The sequence below is a fragment of the Myxocyprinus asiaticus genome, chromosome 26, assembly GCF_019703515.2.
Source record: "Myxocyprinus asiaticus isolate MX2 ecotype Aquarium Trade chromosome 26, UBuf_Myxa_2, whole genome shotgun sequence".
NCBI classification, from domain to species: Eukaryota; Metazoa; Chordata; class Actinopteri; order Cypriniformes; family Catostomidae; genus Myxocyprinus; species Myxocyprinus asiaticus.
In genome coordinates, this window is record NC_059369.1 from 37,643,119 (window position 1) to 37,661,663 (window position 18,545).

The 18,545-nt window shown below is 38.3% G+C and overlaps 1 protein-coding gene across 3 annotated transcripts in view; it reads left to right on the plus strand.

Annotated features, from left to right (window-relative positions):
* LOC127416583 (A-kinase anchor protein SPHKAP-like) overlaps positions 1-18,545 on the plus strand; it is a 184,189-nt gene that overhangs the window by 147,090 nt on the left and 18,554 nt on the right. For all 3 annotated transcript variants that reach the window (XM_051655993.1, XM_051655995.1, XM_051655994.1), the window contains 3 exons: positions 16,987-17,046; positions 17,704-17,841; positions 17,942-18,200. In XM_051655993.1, coding sequence (XP_051511953.1) covers positions 16,987-17,046; positions 17,704-17,841; positions 17,942-18,200 — 457 coding nt within the window. The remainder of the gene's footprint in view (positions 1-16,986; positions 17,047-17,703; positions 17,842-17,941; positions 18,201-18,545) is intronic.

Below are 18,545 nucleotides of genomic sequence, written 5' to 3' on the forward strand. Positions count from 1 at the left end.
TGTCATGTGAACAATCAGTCAGTAACTACACTGCTTGATTTAACAGAGACACAGGTCATCATTAAATAAACAGTAACTGTTCCAGAGACAGTTAAGATTGTGTCATGTAGGCTAATGTTTTACTTCAGGCTTGTGAGACTTCAACAGTTCTTATTTAATTTCGAGTTGGACATTCATAACTTGCACATCAGTATAAGATTACTTGTATACCAGACTATAAATGGAAGTGCTGTATGTTTCGCACTGTAGATTCAAAAGAACCACTCATTAGAATCATTCTTTCGGAATCGGACTATACCAGAAGTGCCGTGAGTTTTGCGCTGTAGATTCAAAAGAACCGCTCATTAGAATCATTCTTTCGGAATCGGACTATACCAGAAGTGCCGTGAGTTTTGCGCTGTAGATTCAAAAGAACTGGATCCTTTGAATAATTATTTTGAGAATCGAACTATACCGGAAACGCATATATTTCGCTCTGTAGATTCAAAAGAGCCAGCTCGAGACTCGTTTGATCAGGAATCAAATACACTGGTAGAGCTGTGTGTTTTACACTGTAGAGTCAGTAGAGGGCAGCACTGCTGGAGAAATGTGCTGCTGGAAACACTGTCAGAGTATTTCAGGATGGTGTTCCAGCCGCATCGGCGGAACATTGCACGCAGGAGAACTGTTAACGGAACCAAAAGTCAAAAAGATCATATGATTCTGGTATTTTTTAAAGAATGTAAGTGGTTCTAAACAAGAACCAGTTCTCGGTTCCCAGCCCTAGCGGTAACCTACTCTGTGCTTTGTATTTATAGTTATGCTTTAGTGTGTCGGAGTCATTCTGTGAGTACACAACTAAAATGCTAGTGTTTTGAGAGAAAATGCTAATTTGTGAAATAATTATACATTTAATAAATAAACAGCTCAGGAAAATGCTCAAGGGGTGATGGGTTGTTCTGTGTTCAGGTGGAGATACACTGTTTTTGCCATCTCGGAACAGTTCACATTGTAAAGGCAAAGTGCTGCAGGTGCATCCATTCGCACAATTCCAAACATTTTAGTTAATATAGAAATCTAATACTGTGACAGTATCACAGAAATTTCAGCATTTCACCATATTTGTAATGAGGAAGATTATAAACTGTCAAAGAGAGTTTGACACTGCAGTGCTCTATATTGTTCTGTCAAAATAAAAGCTCCAGGAGAAGGTGAAGTAATATGACATAAAATATTATTATTGTATAAAACAAATCCTCAAAATAACAATAATTCAGTACCATATTATAATAATTAGCTTGACTGGACAATAATAAATAATATTAATCTAGGTTCCAAAATAAAAGTGTTTTTGTGTTTGCACACCCTTTTCATTTATAAAAACGTTTTGTAAAAAAATATGTAGGTAAAAATTGCTTTTTTTATTACTGTATTGGTGCATATAGATTATACTGTATTTATTATAGTCTAAATTAAATACCATTCTTCCTTGTGTTCATTTAGAGGACAAACTGTGGAAAACATGCATTAAATTCATTTTCATTAAACATTTTGAATATACTTTTAAATTTACTGGGCTACAGTGATTGTTAGAAATTATTTTAAAATTATGATTAAAACTCATTTTTGATGTCATCTTCAGTTGCTTGGGGCCTGGGAAATCATAACCTCGCCCCTGAAAACCAACTCTTAACAAGTCCTTTTTAAATTGCTGACAAATTCTCATAACTTATGAAATATGATTATTTACTTTACACCATACTGTCAAACATTTGGCCAAAACGTCAGAAAGGAAAAGTTTTGAGTAGAATACAACAAATCTTGCTTCACTCACATACCAAATATAAAAAAATCCAGAGGAAAAAGCAGTTTAAAAGTTGTATAATGGCTTATATATGGCTTTTGTCATGTTTTTGCTTGTAACATGGAACATAAATATAATATAAAAACAGAAGATGTTCCCTATGAAAACAAGCCTGAATACAATGCGATAGGATGCATAGATCTTAAAATAATTTGGGAGAAAACAAAGTGAAACAAGTAACTGCACTTTGCTACACCTACTCAAGAGCTGTGGGTTTGCTGTCAGGTCTAATGACAAATTAAGTTCCATTAGGAAACTCTGTGGCGCAGGCTGATAGGTCACCCTGGCACACCTTGCTATGCTAACCAATCAGAACCCCTTTTTTTTCCTCATCAAATTATATATAACCCGCTCATGCAATGTAGCAGCACGGCTGCAGCAGCATGGTAACATGCAGCGTTTCTCCCTCCACCTCCCCATCACCACCTGTCTAGATCTGCTCTACGGGGATTTTATTTTATGTCTGTTCAGTAGAAGCAGCTTCTCTGTCAGCAGCAGCAGCAGCGGACGGGTTCCGTGCAACAGCAGCAGGAGCAGCATATTTACTCATGTCAAGCAGCAGCAGCAGCAGCATGCGTTGAGCAGATCTAGTCTGCAAAGGCCAAGCCATAACATGTCATATATTTAGAATAAAATATTTGTTATACTACTCCGAGAGTTGTCCTAACTGAACTATAGTTTGTACTGCTGTCAATATAAGCATCATTGCAAAGCCTGTTACATTTTGACACCTTAACAAAGCAATCAGCACTGAAATGAAAATTTTAAGATAAAAATAAAGATCTTGTAAAAAATGTATCTTGAGCCACATGTTTCTAAAGTTGGTATTAGGGCTGGGCAATATACCGGTTACAAAGAGATACAGGTAGAAATGTGTCAATCTGTACAAATTTCCAGTTATCATCTATATTGCGGTTATGCAAAACTTACCGCTGCATGATAAAGGATGCACATTCAAACAATTGTTTTCCATCACTTATATCCGTCACGGATCTGGGGAAGGAAGTTTTGAGTTACATCATGTCTTCATAGTATAATTAAGACTGACTCTTTTATTTCCGAAGGAAAATGTGATTTCTCTTAACAGGATCTCTTCAATGCTCATGTTAAAAGAACGTGTTGACTTCTCTTAGTGGGATTTCAAGTAGCATATTATTTTGAAATGAAGCTTTAACTGGTTAATGGTTGCAAGCAGGTCTTGTGATATATGTCACGATTTAATATATCACGATACATAACAATATTATGTTTGTATTCAAATTTACATGCTTTCAATTCGAATTCATTGGGGTATATTCCAGTTATTATGTCCATTTTGCTTACATACAGTATGAAAGAAATTCTCTTTCAGTTAACACTGTTAATAATTACAGGAGACCTTCTACCTTGTTAAATTACAGAAATATAAATTTATTAAAAGAAAATATTTTATCATTAGTTTTCCATTATTTTGGTGACTTTGTAGCTTTTTAAAAATATACAGTCTGATAGAAAGAAGAGCGATCTTGGGATTTTAAGAATCGACCTCGGGATCATTCAAATGAAGTTCGCAATGAAGTGAAAAATCAATATTTTGCCCGGCCCTAGAACCAAATGTCCCCACGTATCCGCAAGAGAAACAGGCTCAGTTTCAAGGGGCCGAAATGGGGTGCTAGGGGGTCCGCAAAAAATTTCAGAGAAAATTCGGAGAATTTTACATTATTATAAAAAATCTGAGAAGAAATAAGCAAAATTCTCTATTGACTCGCCTTTTCATCTCATTGCTGCCTAGGAGAAACAATTGAGATATTAAAGGGATCTTATTTATGTTTTCTCTTTCCTATATGCAGAAACCAAAATAGAAGTGCACACACACACACACACACACCAGTTCATTCATCCCCTCTCATAACTTAACAATGACAGACAACAAATGATGGGATACATCACAGATTAGCTCTCTGATGAGTAAGAGAGTATGCAATCATGCCTGCTTATTTACTCCTTCTATGCCCCATTTAGAAGCTCAGTGGATGTGAAAGGGTAGAACATAGCGCTTCTGCTCTTTTCCAGTAGTGCAATGTGGTAACATCTCAAAACAACCTCTTTCTACTCTGATTTCCAAAATGTCTCTCTCTCTCTCTCTCTCACTCTCTCTCACTCTGTCTCTCTCTATCTATATATCTATTAGTGCTGGGCGGTATTCCGGTTTATCCTGTATACCGGTTTTAATTTCCCGTATGATATGCAAATTTCAAATACCGCCCTACCGGTGCATAGCTGAAACAATTGTTGAATCTATTCAATGGCCAACAAAGTATATGACATTGTTCGCCACAAAGAGTGTTATATAAAGCTTATTAAGAGAGGACCCATATTAACTGCATACCCTTCTGACTAGTGGGTATAACTTTATAACACAACAATTAATAACCCACAACTAGCTCTCTTTAACAGGGCAAATACCATGGCACACACCAGTTTGTGAAACATAAACAATTTGTAACACTAATAATTGTACGTTTACAAAATTACACCGCCGAACGGCATGCTGGGTACTGCTAGCTAGCCAGGTAGCATAACAGTCTGTTAACAGCTGGGAGATGCTCCATCACTACAGTACATTCAAAAACAGAAAAGAGGGATGGAGGATGAAGAAAGAGAGTCTGGAAATGCACCAGAAGAACTTGTGCTTAAGAGAGGAGCTGTGTCTGCTGTTTGGAAGTTTTCTGGACCAACAGACTATATATTGCAAAGTTTGTCGAGCCACTGTTGTTGCCGGTGGTGGTAACACTAGCAACTTACTCCATCACCTCAGCAGAAAACATGTGATGGAATACCAAGAATGTATGCGATTACGACCGTCGGATTCAAGACCGTTAACCAGTAGTGCCAGTGAAACAGTGAAGCCAAAGGGTCAGACTTCGCTTGAAGAGGCATTTGCTCGAGGCACTGTATATGACAGGAAAAGCAAGTGGTGGAACAACATTACGTATGCAATACATATGCTACAGACAGTCAAGAAAGACCGGTTCAGGGCAATGATTAAAACACTGGATTCAAGGTTTGTCTTACCGTATGTCTTACTACAAACACTATAGTTATCAAAGCCTTCAGTATATGACATTACAATGTTTTTATATTCTATGTACTTCTGACAGTAAAATAAGCCACTATAAACCTATATAAAGGCCAAGTCATGCAAAGAAAAAAAAATACAGTGGTATACTGTGAAACCACCAGAATCTTAAAAAATACCGTGATACAGATTTTAGGTCATACCGCCCAGCACTACTACCTAACTAACTAACTAACTAACTAACTATCTATCTATCTATCTACCTATCTATCTATCTATCTATCTATCTATCTATCTATCTATCTATCTATCATCCTACCTACCTACCTACCTCTCTCCCTCCCTTTTTGGTGTTTTGAGCAGTGATATGGTGGTGTGTCCCAGTGGAGGTAATTTTTAGCCACGGTGGCGAATGTCTGCCATCTCTCCTCTGATGATAATGGGTGAAATTAGTTTGTCCTTGGCAAGGACGACATGCAGCCATCTCTGTCCTGCCATCTCACTCCCTTTCTCTATATCTCATTCCCACAAATTCGTCTCTTCCTCCCCCATCCTGTCTGTCTTCCCTCCTCTTTTCCAAGCTTGTATTTCTTTCTCCCCCGTCTCTCCAATCTGTTTTGCCGTCTCCCACTCCAATGAAGGGTGAAATGTTCTAAGTTGTAAATTGACCTCTCTAACCTAGCAATTTTGATGATTGGTACAGGGTGTGTGTTAGAGACCACCTGGCGAGATTGCCAGTTAGAGTATCATCCCGGAAACTTACTGCAAATTATTTTTTGACACATTGAATTTGTGTAAATCACTTTCAGTGGAGATATGAGGACAGAAATGTTTTAGCAAAAATATTGAAGTCAGAAAGATGTGCATGGCTCATCAATAAGCATCATCATGCTCTTGTCCTTCAAACAAGTAAATTAGTAATTTGTCCGTAATTTGTTTAAATGTTACTTGTCTGGAGAGAATAAAGGAAAAAGAACATGTTGGCAACATGTAACCAGGCAATGTATCTAGCTAGCTGCAACAGTTTCAATATGATTGATGACATTAGCTACAGTGAGCATCTTATTCCTATCTCAATCATTAGTTAGCCACTTATTTCCAAGTTGATAACATAGTCTAGCATAGTCAAACAGCTAGTCTACACAACTAAAATTAATGGGAATTAACTTAATTGTTAGCCAATTTAAGATGCATCGGACAGACAGTGAAGAACATCACTCCGTATTCCTCCAAATACCGTACCCAGTCAAATTCATCCCCATGAATTTCCTCTCCCTTTTAGATTTTTTACCTTTCAGTGTTTTTATTATTATTTTATTTTTTTTTGCCGTTTTAACAGGTGCTTGGTCATGCTGCGGAGGCCATTACTAGATCGCAAGCAAGTTAGAAAATTAAAACTGCTGCTGCCTAAGGTACTGTCAGATGGAATTCTGATTGGTCAAGCAAGGCAGACTGCTAGTTGTAACCTGTGCTTTCGAAAGCCACCTACAGTATGTGGCACTTTTTTGCACTCTAGATTATTTTCAACAGCAGAATAAGAATATGAACTTTGTAATAAGTGACACAGGCCTTGGCAATATCACAAATATAGCTGGTTATTTTTTTGTTATTGACATTTTGATCAGGCTAAATTGTCCAGTCGGGCAAGTAAAATTATCTTTCACTTGCCCCTTCAAAAATCCACTTGTCCCAGTCAAGCGGACAAGGGTTAATGTCGAGTCCTGATGTGTATTGATAATCCTTGCAATATGAGTGCTGACATTAAAGGAGGCCATTTATACAAATATTTCTTTAGGCATAATTCAGTGTTGGACAGTAGTGTGAATATAAAAAGCAAAACTATCAGTTTAATTACATTTCTCAGTAAAGCTGTTGGTAGTGATGTTATTTTTCATGCACTGAATCATTTGGAGCAAAAGTGATGGATTTATCTGTAGATACATTTAAACCAACCCTGCAGCATGTTGTTTATCACTGATGAAGTATGTCATGTAAGGGACTCTTTACTGCAGCTAAAATATTTTCCAGCAAAAAGAGTATCAATGTCTTTTGGCCAACAGCAAACTAAAAAACTATATAATGTTGATTACTAAACATATAATGGTTATCAACTTACTTCCATAACCATGTGTTTTTCTAGAATAATAAGTTGATATGCCACAGCACAGAGTTTCACATGTCATTCATACGCAATTCAAGACGCAACATGATGTCACATAATGGGGAAGTTGTAATAAAGCAAATGACCATGGAGGAAGAAGCATTTCAAAATACTTGCTTTGTGTGTCTTTTACAGCACTCAGATATGATATACATAGTTTACAAGACATTAATGAGTAATAATGGGGCCCACATTAGGTGTGTAATGGTTCGAATTTCTCATGGTTCGGTTTGTGTCACGGTTTTAGGGTCACGGTTTCAGTACAGTTCGGTATTTGCTAGGTTCCAAAAAAAACAACAGGTTTGCCCTTATAGCAATCATGGTTTCATAACAGTAACCATAATAATAATAACCATACTAATCATAGTAACCACAAAATCAACATGGTTACTCTCATGGTAACAACATATAGTAAAATCATGGTTACTATATGGAAACTACAGTATTACTGTTATAAAACAATGCTTAATGTATAAAAACCATGATTTCTGCTCAGAAAACCATGGTGATAGCAGTGGTTACTGTCAGGTTCTCTGGCTGATCTGTTTGGTGAGTCTGTTCTGTGTCTGTGTGTTCCCATATTCCCTTTGTGTTTCCTTGTTTTCATTTGCCATGTGCTGGCAGCTGGTGTGGGGTTTTCCAGCAGGGGTTGCAGCCCTGCTAGCTCATTGTCTGATTTGCATCACCTGTGTCTTGTTTTGTTAATTACACTCCCTCCCTATTTAACTCCCTTGTGTGTGTTGTCTTGTAGCCAGATTGTCTTGTCCATTCAGCCAAGCTGTTGTGCTTCATCTGTTGGTCAGTCAGTTTGTTTGTTGTAGTTTCTTCTTGCATGTTTGTTTACTGCCATCCCAGACATCTCTGCTATACCTGGTCATCAGTCTTACCATTTCTCTTCTGGTCCCTCGCTGTTCTCCCCTGGTTGCCTCTCCTGTGGATTACAACATACTTCTCAGTCTGCACTGGTTTTATCATTTCCTGTCTGCCCCATGCTCTTCGCCACTGGCAGTTCTACTCAACAGTCGGTCAACAGGTTCTCCTGGTGGCTACCTGGAATCTTCTTCCAGCCAGCTCTTCAGCGGCTCACCCCTCAGTCCCATCCACTCCAATTCCCAGGACTTCCTACAGACACACTCACCATTCTTGCCTCCCTGGTTGCCCTTGGTGGTTTCATTGTGGTCAGCCACCTCATCTCCACAGTTTTTGCTTTAAGTTGAGAACCCAATAAACTCTGTTTGTTTGATCTGCAGTGGCTGAGTCCGCTTTGTTCCTCCCCGATCACTACATTCTGGCCAATATGAACCCAGGGGATGAGGTGAACCTGGGAACTGCAATGACCCAACAAGGGATTCTTCTTGGCTGCCACAAAGAACTCATCATTTCCTCTTGCCAAGCCATGGAGGAGATGGCTGCCTGCATCACAGAGCTCTCTCACCAGCTGCAGAGCCTCCTAGTGGAACCATATTCTGCAGCCCCCACCGCAGCCGCAATGCCCCCCCACCTTGCACCATTCCTTCAGTCTTGGAGCCCCGACTGAATCCCCCAGCGCCCTATGATTGTGAGCCAAAATCATGCTGGACTTTCTTATCTCAGTGCTCTCTTGTCTTTGCTCTGCAGCCCTCTGCATTCCCTTCAGAAGATGCGAAGATTGCTTACTCTCCTCACCGGACAGGCCTGGGAGTGATTCAGTCTGGGACAACAAGCATCCCTGCTGCACTTCCTTTGAGGTGTTCTCTGCTGAAATGAAGAAGGTCTTTGATCATTCATCACAGGGCAGAGAGGCAGCGTGCCTGCTTGCTGATGTTCGTCAAGGAGAAAGGTCAGTCTCGGATTACGCCATTGAATTCTGGACCCTGGCAGCTGCTTGTGACTGGAATGAGGGGGTGCTGTGGAGCCATTTTCTGCATGGGCTCTCTGATCGGATCCAGGATGAGATCTATGTGATGGATCTACATTCCATGGTGGATGACCTGATTGACTTGGCCACCTTAAAAACCTTGAGTATATTCACTCTGCCAAGTGGCTGAACTCTCGGCAGGCCCGCTGGGCACTCTTCTTTGGATGGTTCAACTTTACCATCTCATAGCGACCTGGCTGTAAGAACTGTAAGCTTGATACGCTCTCTCGCATGTTTCAGGACCCGGAGCGGTCAGATGCCCCTGACTTCATTCTGCCACAGGACAGGATGGTGGCCGTGGTGTCGTGTGCAGTCAAGGCTCAAGTTAGGAGAGCGCTGAGTTCGATGGCCATCCTGAGAGGGTGTGTGGAGGGACTGTTGTTTGTTCCCAGGTCAGTTCGAGAAACATTCTCTATCTGCGGCTCATTTTCTCCGCTTGCCATTTTCATCTACACACAACGTGAGCAGAACTTGATGTCATCAAATTGACCCATGTGAAACAGGCGGAGCGTGTCCATCTACAGAGCCATTCAGGTGCATTAGCGGAGGTTTTAACTGTGCCTGTCTGTTTGATGCTTTGTTTTCTTTACCAAACCTTGTGCTCCAGATGCATCATTAAAGTTGGGGTGAACCGCGGTACCAATGCATACCGAACCGCGGGTGGCGAACCGCACGGTTCATTTTTTTTACTGCGAACCGTTACACCCCTAGCCCACATAGTATCTGAAGAAGTGGAACACCAGCCTTTCACAAAGTTGTACACATCCCCCACGTTTTGCATGTTTGTTTATTCAATATTTGGGATAATTTTAAGCCAGTATAGCCAGCCAGCTTTCATCAGCATGTAACAGTGTACTACTCTTTTCCCAAATTCAGTGCAGAAAATGTAAAAAAAAAAAAAAATCATTTGGAGATCTGCAATAATAAACTTATTCACAGTACACTGGGGTTTATACTGACAGCCAGGAGCCATCTTATTTTGGAGAATGCAGGGGGCTGAATCACATTACTGAAATCCTGAGAAGGACCCTTTGCTCACTTTGCTGAGAATGGACAGTTGCTCAAAATGGTAAAATATTAATTGTGCAGTCCAATTCAAACACATGAGTACTGGATTAGTATATACTTAGCAATGTAGCCTTTAACTCCTCATATCTGTGTAGAAGTTCTGGCAGCTCCTCTGTCAGACTGGTTCCATTATCAATATCATGCTCAAAATTGAGTGCTGAGTCCAGTGCTTCTGAGTCATAAGCAGTCTGCTCTTTATGCTTGCCTTCAAGAAATCAAGCATGTAGACGATCACAGACTTTGATTTAAAAAAAATATATAATAGTCTTTATGTCCATTTTTGCTGCCTAAAAATTGTGCTCAGACTCTTAAACTGTTTAGAAAAAGCTATATTAAAATTTTAAATAGATTAAACAAGTCTTGTGCTCAAACCCTCCATTATGAACAGTAAGCCAAATCTGTTTACCTTCATCTCACTCAAAGATTAAATGAATGTGTGAAGTCGTAAACCGAAATATTGTGTGCGCTCACTAATGTACTTTCTCATTTCACATACTTATGCTCATTTACTCTAGTGGTGCACCGTTTAAGAGATTTGAGGCCAATACTAATATTTTAACACTGATTGGCCGATATGATGCTGTTGTTAAGTAAGACAAATGACTAATAATAACTAAGTATTTGCAAGAGGACCTCTCAATACTGTTAATGTAGGATAACTGTTGTTTTTATTGTTATTGCAATTAACTTTTTTTCACTAATGAACTCCTAAAGCAGTTTTGTCACAAACAAGCTCTGTAATAAGTGAATGTAAGTGAGACTGTGAGCATGCATGCGTGTACAAATGGTCTCTATTACTGCACGCAACGTCTAACTGCCGACACTGACAAATCATCAAGCATACTCAGATTTGTATTTGCGTCTTTGTTTGTTGTTTAATAGGTTTTTACATCTGTTTGCAGTTCCTTTTTCCTCTCCGTCTCTAACTGTGCAGCAAGTTGGCAGATGTCCCATAATTACTCATGGGCACCTTGCAATTCATACCATATATATATATATATATATATATATATATATATATATATATATATATATATATATATATATATTTCTTTTCTTTTCTTTTTTTTTTTTTATTTATTTTTTTTTTAATGGCATAAACATCGAAATTAGAGCATGCTGCATTAAAATGTGTTGTTGCAAATGCCTATAATGGCCAACAATTTGCCCTCTCCCATAAAGAAATGTATTATATGAACTATAGATCATATGTTGTATACTGTATGTACATATTTCAAATTGAAAATATATGTTACATGAAAATAGCCACTTCTGTAGTATTTTAAAATATATGTTGCCTATATATATATATATATATATATATATATATATATATATATATATGTATGTATGTATGTATGTACACTGGCATCCAGAAGTTTGGAATAATGTAAATATTTTGCTGTTTCAGAAGGAAATTGGTACTTTAATTAACCAAAGTGGCATTCAGCTGATCACAAAGTATAGTCAGGACATTACTGATGTAAAAAAACAGCACCATCACTATTTGAAAAAAGTCATTTTTGATCAAATCTAGACAGGCCCCATTTCCAGCAGCCATCACTCCAACACCTTATCCTTCAGTAACCATGCTAAATTACTAATTTGGTACTAGAAAATCACTTGCCATTATATCAAACACAGCTGAAAGCGATTTGGTTCGTTAAATGAAGCTTAACATTGTCTTTGTGTTTGTTTTTGAGTTGCCACAGTATGCAATAGACTAATAAATATTAGGCCAAAAATGGCAAAAAAGAAACAGCTTTCTCTAGAAACTCATCAGTCAATCATTGTTTTGAGGAATGAAGGCTATACAGTGCTTGAAATTGCCAAAAAACTGAAGATTTCATACAAAGGTGTACACAACAGTCTTCAAAGACGAAGGACAACTGGCTCTAACAAGAACAGAAAGAGATGTGGAAGGCCAGATGTACAACTAAACAAGAGGATAAGTACATCTCAAGTTTGATAAATAGACACCTCACATGTCCCCCGCTGACAGCTTCTTTGAATTCTACCTGCTCAACACCAGTTTCATGTACAACAGTAAAGAGAAGGCTCAGGGGTGCAGGCCTTATGGGAAGAATTGCAAAGAAAAAGCCACTTTTGAAACAGAAAAACAAAAAGAAAAGGTTAGAGTGGATGAAGAAACACATACATTGGACAACAGATAATTGGAAAAGAGTGTTATGGATTTTAACCCCATTGAGCATTTGTGGGATCATCTAGACTGTAAGGTGCGTGAGAAGTGCCCGCCAAGACAGCCACATCTATGGCAAGTGCTACAGGAAGTGTGGGGTGAAATGACACCTGAGTATCTGGACAAACTGACAGCTAGAATGCCAAGGATCTGCAAAGCTGTCATTGCTGCACGTGGAGGATTTTTTGACGAGAACTCTTTGAAGTAGTTTAAGAAGTTCTGAACATTTTTTTCAAATTGTAATAGTAATTTTTCACATTATTAATGTCCTGACTATACATTGTGATCAGTTGAATGCCACTAATAAAAGTACCAATTTCTTTACATAAGAGCAAAATCTGTACATTATTACAAACTTTTGGCCGCCAGTATATATATATATATATATATATATATATATATACACAGTTGTGCTCAAAAGTTTGCATACCCTGGCAGAAATTGTGAAATTCTGGCATTGATTTTGAAAATATGACTGATCATGCAAAAAACTGTCTTTTATTTAAGGATAGTGATCATATGAAGCCATTTATCATCACATAGTTGTTTGGCTCCTTTTTAAATCATAACGATAACAGAAATCACCCAAATGGCCCTGATCAAAAGTTTACATACCCTTGAATGTTTGGCCTTGTTACAGACATACAAGGTGACACACACAGGTTTAAATGGCAATTAAAAGTTAATTTCTCACACCTGTTGCTTTTTACAATGCGTTGGGGGAGGCTATTTGCAGACCGGTAAGACAAATGACTGTTTCGTATAGGGACCCCTAGTGTCACTACATCGACACAACGTCGAATGAGTGACAGAAGGGGAACGTCTCGGTTACTGTCGTAACCTCCGTTCCCTGATGGAGGGAACGAGATGTTGTGTCCCCCCTGCCACAACGCTGTACTACCCGCTGAAATGGCCGGGACCCTGTCTCGGCTCCTCAGCACAAAACCTGAATGAGTGGCTGCGAGCCAGCTCCTTTTATACCCGTACATCCGGGGGAGTGGCATGCAAATTCCACTCGCCAATTCTCATTGGCCTTTTCTCAAAGATCTGAGGTGTTTGGGGCTCCCTACATCGACACAACGTCTCATTCCCTCCATCAGGGAATGGAGATTACGACAGTAACTGAGACGTTATGACCTGTCTTTTGTATTCTTGCCATAGATATTTCTATTGAGCTACCAAGCGTCACTATTACTATTGCTCATACTTTGAATTAGGGATTTAACAAACCCTGTAAACCTAAGTATTAAACTTTAGCACATTTTTGTCCCACACTATTTGGGCTACAGACATGAATAATACATCAAATCATGCAGCTTGTTGTGGTGAGGTGTACTATTAATTTTCTACGCAGTTTTCATGTTGGAGATGATACACCAGGAAAAAAAAAAAATCACAGACTTAGATTAAGGGAGGGACCTGAGACACAACTAGGGAGCAGAACAGAGACTTGTGGGTGGGTTCTTTTAACTTGGGCCTGTAAGCAACCACTCAGAACACCCTTGCAACTGCACAGCAACATGTGCAAACTACTCAGAACATCTAAACAATCACATAGCAATGCCCTGGCAACCAGCCACAACATGCTAGCATTGTGGCTGTGAGTTTTGCACATAAAGCAACACTTATATTTTCCTGAGAAAATGTAAAAATATAATTAGGTCAGATATTTAAAGAATGTGAATTGTGTGTTTTTATTTGTTTTCCGGTCATGTGTATGTGTGTATGTCAGAACAAGACTGTGCCAGAGACTGAGTCACATATCAGCACCACGATACATTAATTGTGCCGCCTGTCAGCCGAGATACTCCAAAGCTCCAGCGCAGAATCTGTTCTTAGAGTGTAGAACAATAATGACAGGTTGCTTACTCGCTCTTTTTCTCTTTGTCCCCATCACAAATGCACTCTCAAGTAGCACAGAACTATTAACATGCTCAGGGGTTTGCAGGCTAGATGAAATGACAAAACCACGCCTCCGGGTTCTTTCGAACAGAAGATTTCAATGGTAGATATGGGCAGCACTGCAGTTTTAATAATCTTTTAAGCATTATGTAATGTAATAATGTTTGTTTATATGAATGAAATGTATTATTAATGAAAATCTATGGTTTACTGTGGTCTATGGTCTTTGGTAACTATCAACAAGTTATAACTTGGTTCAGTAGGCCATTTATGATTATTTCAGAGATGTAACAGGTTGTTAAATAAAAATCCCTCACATGTTTAACACACTTCTAAAGCCTGACAACTGTGGCATATATAAATGAAAACTACCATCTTTAATTATTGGTCTACATACAGTAAATAATAACATTTTACTTCAGTATCAACATGTATATTGAATATTCAAACTTAACGGCTGGTTTCAATTGAAAAAGTTACTTACTGCAGTCAAAATAAATGCAAAGACATAATTTTAGAAGTATGACATTATTTTTATTCACTCACCCGTTCACAAGCGGTACGTGCTGCAGTGATGGAGACAGGGTCCCATTCATCCAATTAGATAATTAGATCATACATGTCTCTCTTGTTCAAAGACTAAAGGCCTGTATTTGAATCTTACATTTGTTAATTTAAATACAAGACATGACATTTAACAAAACTTTTTTTTTTTTTTTTTGCAGTGAAAATTCAAATAGTGGAACTACAGGTTTAAATTTTCAGATTGAGAAGAAATTTAGAACCCCAAATACAAATCTCCTACATTCAGATGTCAGACATTCAGATAGGCCAAAGGTCAAGCAAAGCTGGGTTATTTACTTGCACCACCTAGTGCAGTCCATGCAGCATGAGCCAAATTTACATTGTAGTAAAAGCATTGTATCCATTACTGCATTCATACATTGCTGCTACATGGAAGCTTAAGTGTTTTTCCTGCTGAACATTACTGTTTTCAATCATTAATTTTCCTTGGATTATTATTTTTCTTTTTACTTTTCGTCATTGCAGAATTTTTATTGCCAGAATATGTGGTAACACACAAATAAATAACTGAGCTTTGCTCGACCTTTGGCCAAGTTCATTTACAGACTCAATTTCTGAGATTTATATGTGAGAAATTTGTTCTGAAATTCTCCTTAATCTGGAAATTTGAACCTGTAATTCTATAATCTGAATTGTTGACAACTAATTCCACTTCTATAAAAAACAAAACAAAAAACTGCTGTTTAAAAATAAAAAATTATAAAAACATGCCACAACAATCTTCAGTTTTGTAAAATATCACGTCTAGAATTCAAATTAACAAATTTCAGATTAAAATACTTTAGTCATAGTTCTAGCTCCATATAATAGCAGTATGGTACATAGCAATAATTATGGATGGATGTGCTTCTATGTTATTTGCTGTTGCAGTATGCATCAGCTACTGGAATGAGAGAATGCTACAGCTCTGACTGAGAAGGAAAATGTGCTTCTTCTGTGATACCTGAGAGAGAAACCCATCGTCACTCAGAGAATTTGTGCAAACAGTGATCTTAAAAGTATCTTAAGAGTGAAGAGAAGCTGAGAGAAATGGACTCTCTCTCTCTCTTTCACACACACAAGGTCACATTTGAATTAAACACTAATAACAACATGATATGCTATTAAGGTACGATCGAATGAGTCATCAGCACAAGTAAACGTGCAGCCTGTGTTTGTGTGTGTGTGTTTGTGTGTGCATGTGTGTTAGTAAATTAATGCCAACTTTATGAGAACTATATACAGTCAAAATCAGAAAAAAGTAAAGTGGAAAGGGGTGTGAGATGAAGGTAAAGATGAAAATAGAGCTTTTTATCTGCAAAAAGAGATGACAAATGCTCAATGCAACCTGAAAATTTATGAAGTTCAAACTGCATAAACAAGACTAGCAGAAAGGTGAGGGTATGAGGAAAAAAATATAATTTTATATACAATCACTTAAAAGAATCCACAGTTTTCCTGAGCAACCACTGGGCGCCACCATGATGATTCTAATTGCCTGTTTTGTATTTCTGGGCTCGAGACACTAAGTAAAAACTGCCAAAACGAGCGATCCAGAGGAGAACAACCATTTAAGTGTCACTTGGTGTAAAAATGAATTTCAGGCTCAACTTGTGCCAGTGTTAATAATGATATCAACGTAACTAACCTCAGACCATCGCTTTGTGTCATCTACACACTCAGGTGAGGCACTGTCTATAAAAAAACAGTAATCTCGACTCTGTGAAGTGTCAGCATATTTTGTGACCAATTTTACAAATGTAATACCTTAAACATTACATTACCCACTAAGAATATACGCCGAAGCGAGAGAAAACACTGGAGACTAGAAATTGAAAACAGTCGAATCGTGTAATGCTTCAAAGGTGGATAATTTGCCCAAAAATTAAAAATCTGTTTTTATTTACTCACCCTCGTTTTTTTTTTTTTTTTTTTTTTTTAAGGATTTTTATGCAGCTCTTTTCCCCACAACGACAGTTCATAATGACCATAGCTGTCCAAAAAGAACAAAAAACACAGCAGTTCATACAACTAATACACCAAGTCTTTTGAAGACATAAAACTGTATATCTTTGTTTAAGGAACACATTAAAAGTTATGCCATTTTTCCACAATGTTCATTTCAGTTGACATCAATATGTGGAATGGAGATTGGCATTTAAGAGCTGTAGCGGATTGGAAAATTTCAGTGAAAGGCGACTTCAATTTTCTTCTTTGCTTTACACAAAGCTATCGATAGAATTTCACCTTTCAGGTATATGCTGATTTCTCTCAAACTTCTCTCTCTTCTCAGATCTGCTTCGTAAACCTGGACAGACACAACTCTGATCACCATGACGACAGCTACATTAAGGTGGGTGGACCTCCTTCTCCCTCTGTTTACACTGGTGAAGAGAGCATGTTCCATGTTTACAAGATAATTCCATTATTATGATAATTTAGTTTTAATAATTAGTGCTGTGGCAATGTGGCATTGTTCTCTCTCTTGCTGATAGACGGGTTTGTTTTTAAAAGAACAGTTAACCCAAAAATTAAGTCCTGCCATCTATTTAGTCATCATATGACACAAAAATAATTCTACAGTGACCTTATAGCAATGGAGCCTGTCAATCTCCAAAAAGGACACAAAAGCACCATAAAGTAATCCATACAACCCAAGCGCTATGTTCCGTCTTTTACTGAAGCCATACAATGGCTTTTTATGAGGAACAGATTGAAATGTACATTTTTATTCACTGGTAATCCTCCCCTCTGCCATTGCTCTGATATCTAGTTATTTTCATTCTTGGGTGAAGTGAACCCTTTAACAGTGCAGTTTTCTCTCAAATATCTACCCCTCTCCACCCACTAATTTCTAATTAATTTAAATTTATGAATAAAGTCTTTTATCATTTGCAACATAAACAAATATCTAATAAAAGGGAAATTAGACACAATACAAATTACCAAGATAATGCAAGCGAAGAACCAAGTGTATGTGTCATGAATATAAGCATAAATTTCCCCGCAGAAACTGGCCTCAGTGTGCCCAGAGCTGCCACGGTTAATTGAGTCTCTCGGAGTGCGGCAACCCAAAGAAAATGAAATTCTGCTTCTCAGCAGCCTGGAGTCACCTGACTCCTGCCAGCATGACCCCAGCCACCCACAGGTAAGCTATGAATATGGACCAAAACATCTGACATCATTTTACATCTTAAACCCTGCCTCGTCAAACTGTAACAAACTGTGTGTGTGTTTTTGTATTTCAGAGCCAGAGAACAGCTGATGTCTGTCTGGTGCATTGTTCCTGTGGGTGTCGCCCTACCCAAATGAACAGTGTCATTTTTGAGATCAATAAGTTTTTGATTGGTCTTCAGTCAGGTCAGGAGAGGCAGTGGCATGACCGATTGGCTGGTCAGCGGGCTGCTGAAGATGACACCAATCGCTCTGTTTCATCCATTGAAGAAGACTTCCTTACTGCCTCTGAGCAGCTAGGGGACGACAGCGAGGATGATCCTTTCAGAAATGGTGAACAGTTCATCCATCGTCCCTTCCCTCCAGCAATCCAATTTATCCAACCAACACACCAGTCGGAAATCTCAAAACCTCATTCTAAATCCATTGCTCATATCTTAGCTCATTTATGGTACTTTATATGTCTTTGGTGCTGTATTGTGAAAACCCACTTGGAAATCCTAAAATGGCAACTTTAGGGCAGCTCTGGCACTTTTGCTTTATCTTCTCTCCTGTCTATGTCTTGAATAGACAGAAAATTGCTCAAATTATGGCTGGAATAGCATTCACACATTCACCATTGCTCGCTATTTTTAAGCGTGCTGCGATAAGAGTGGCCCTATTTGGAGTACTGTTTGG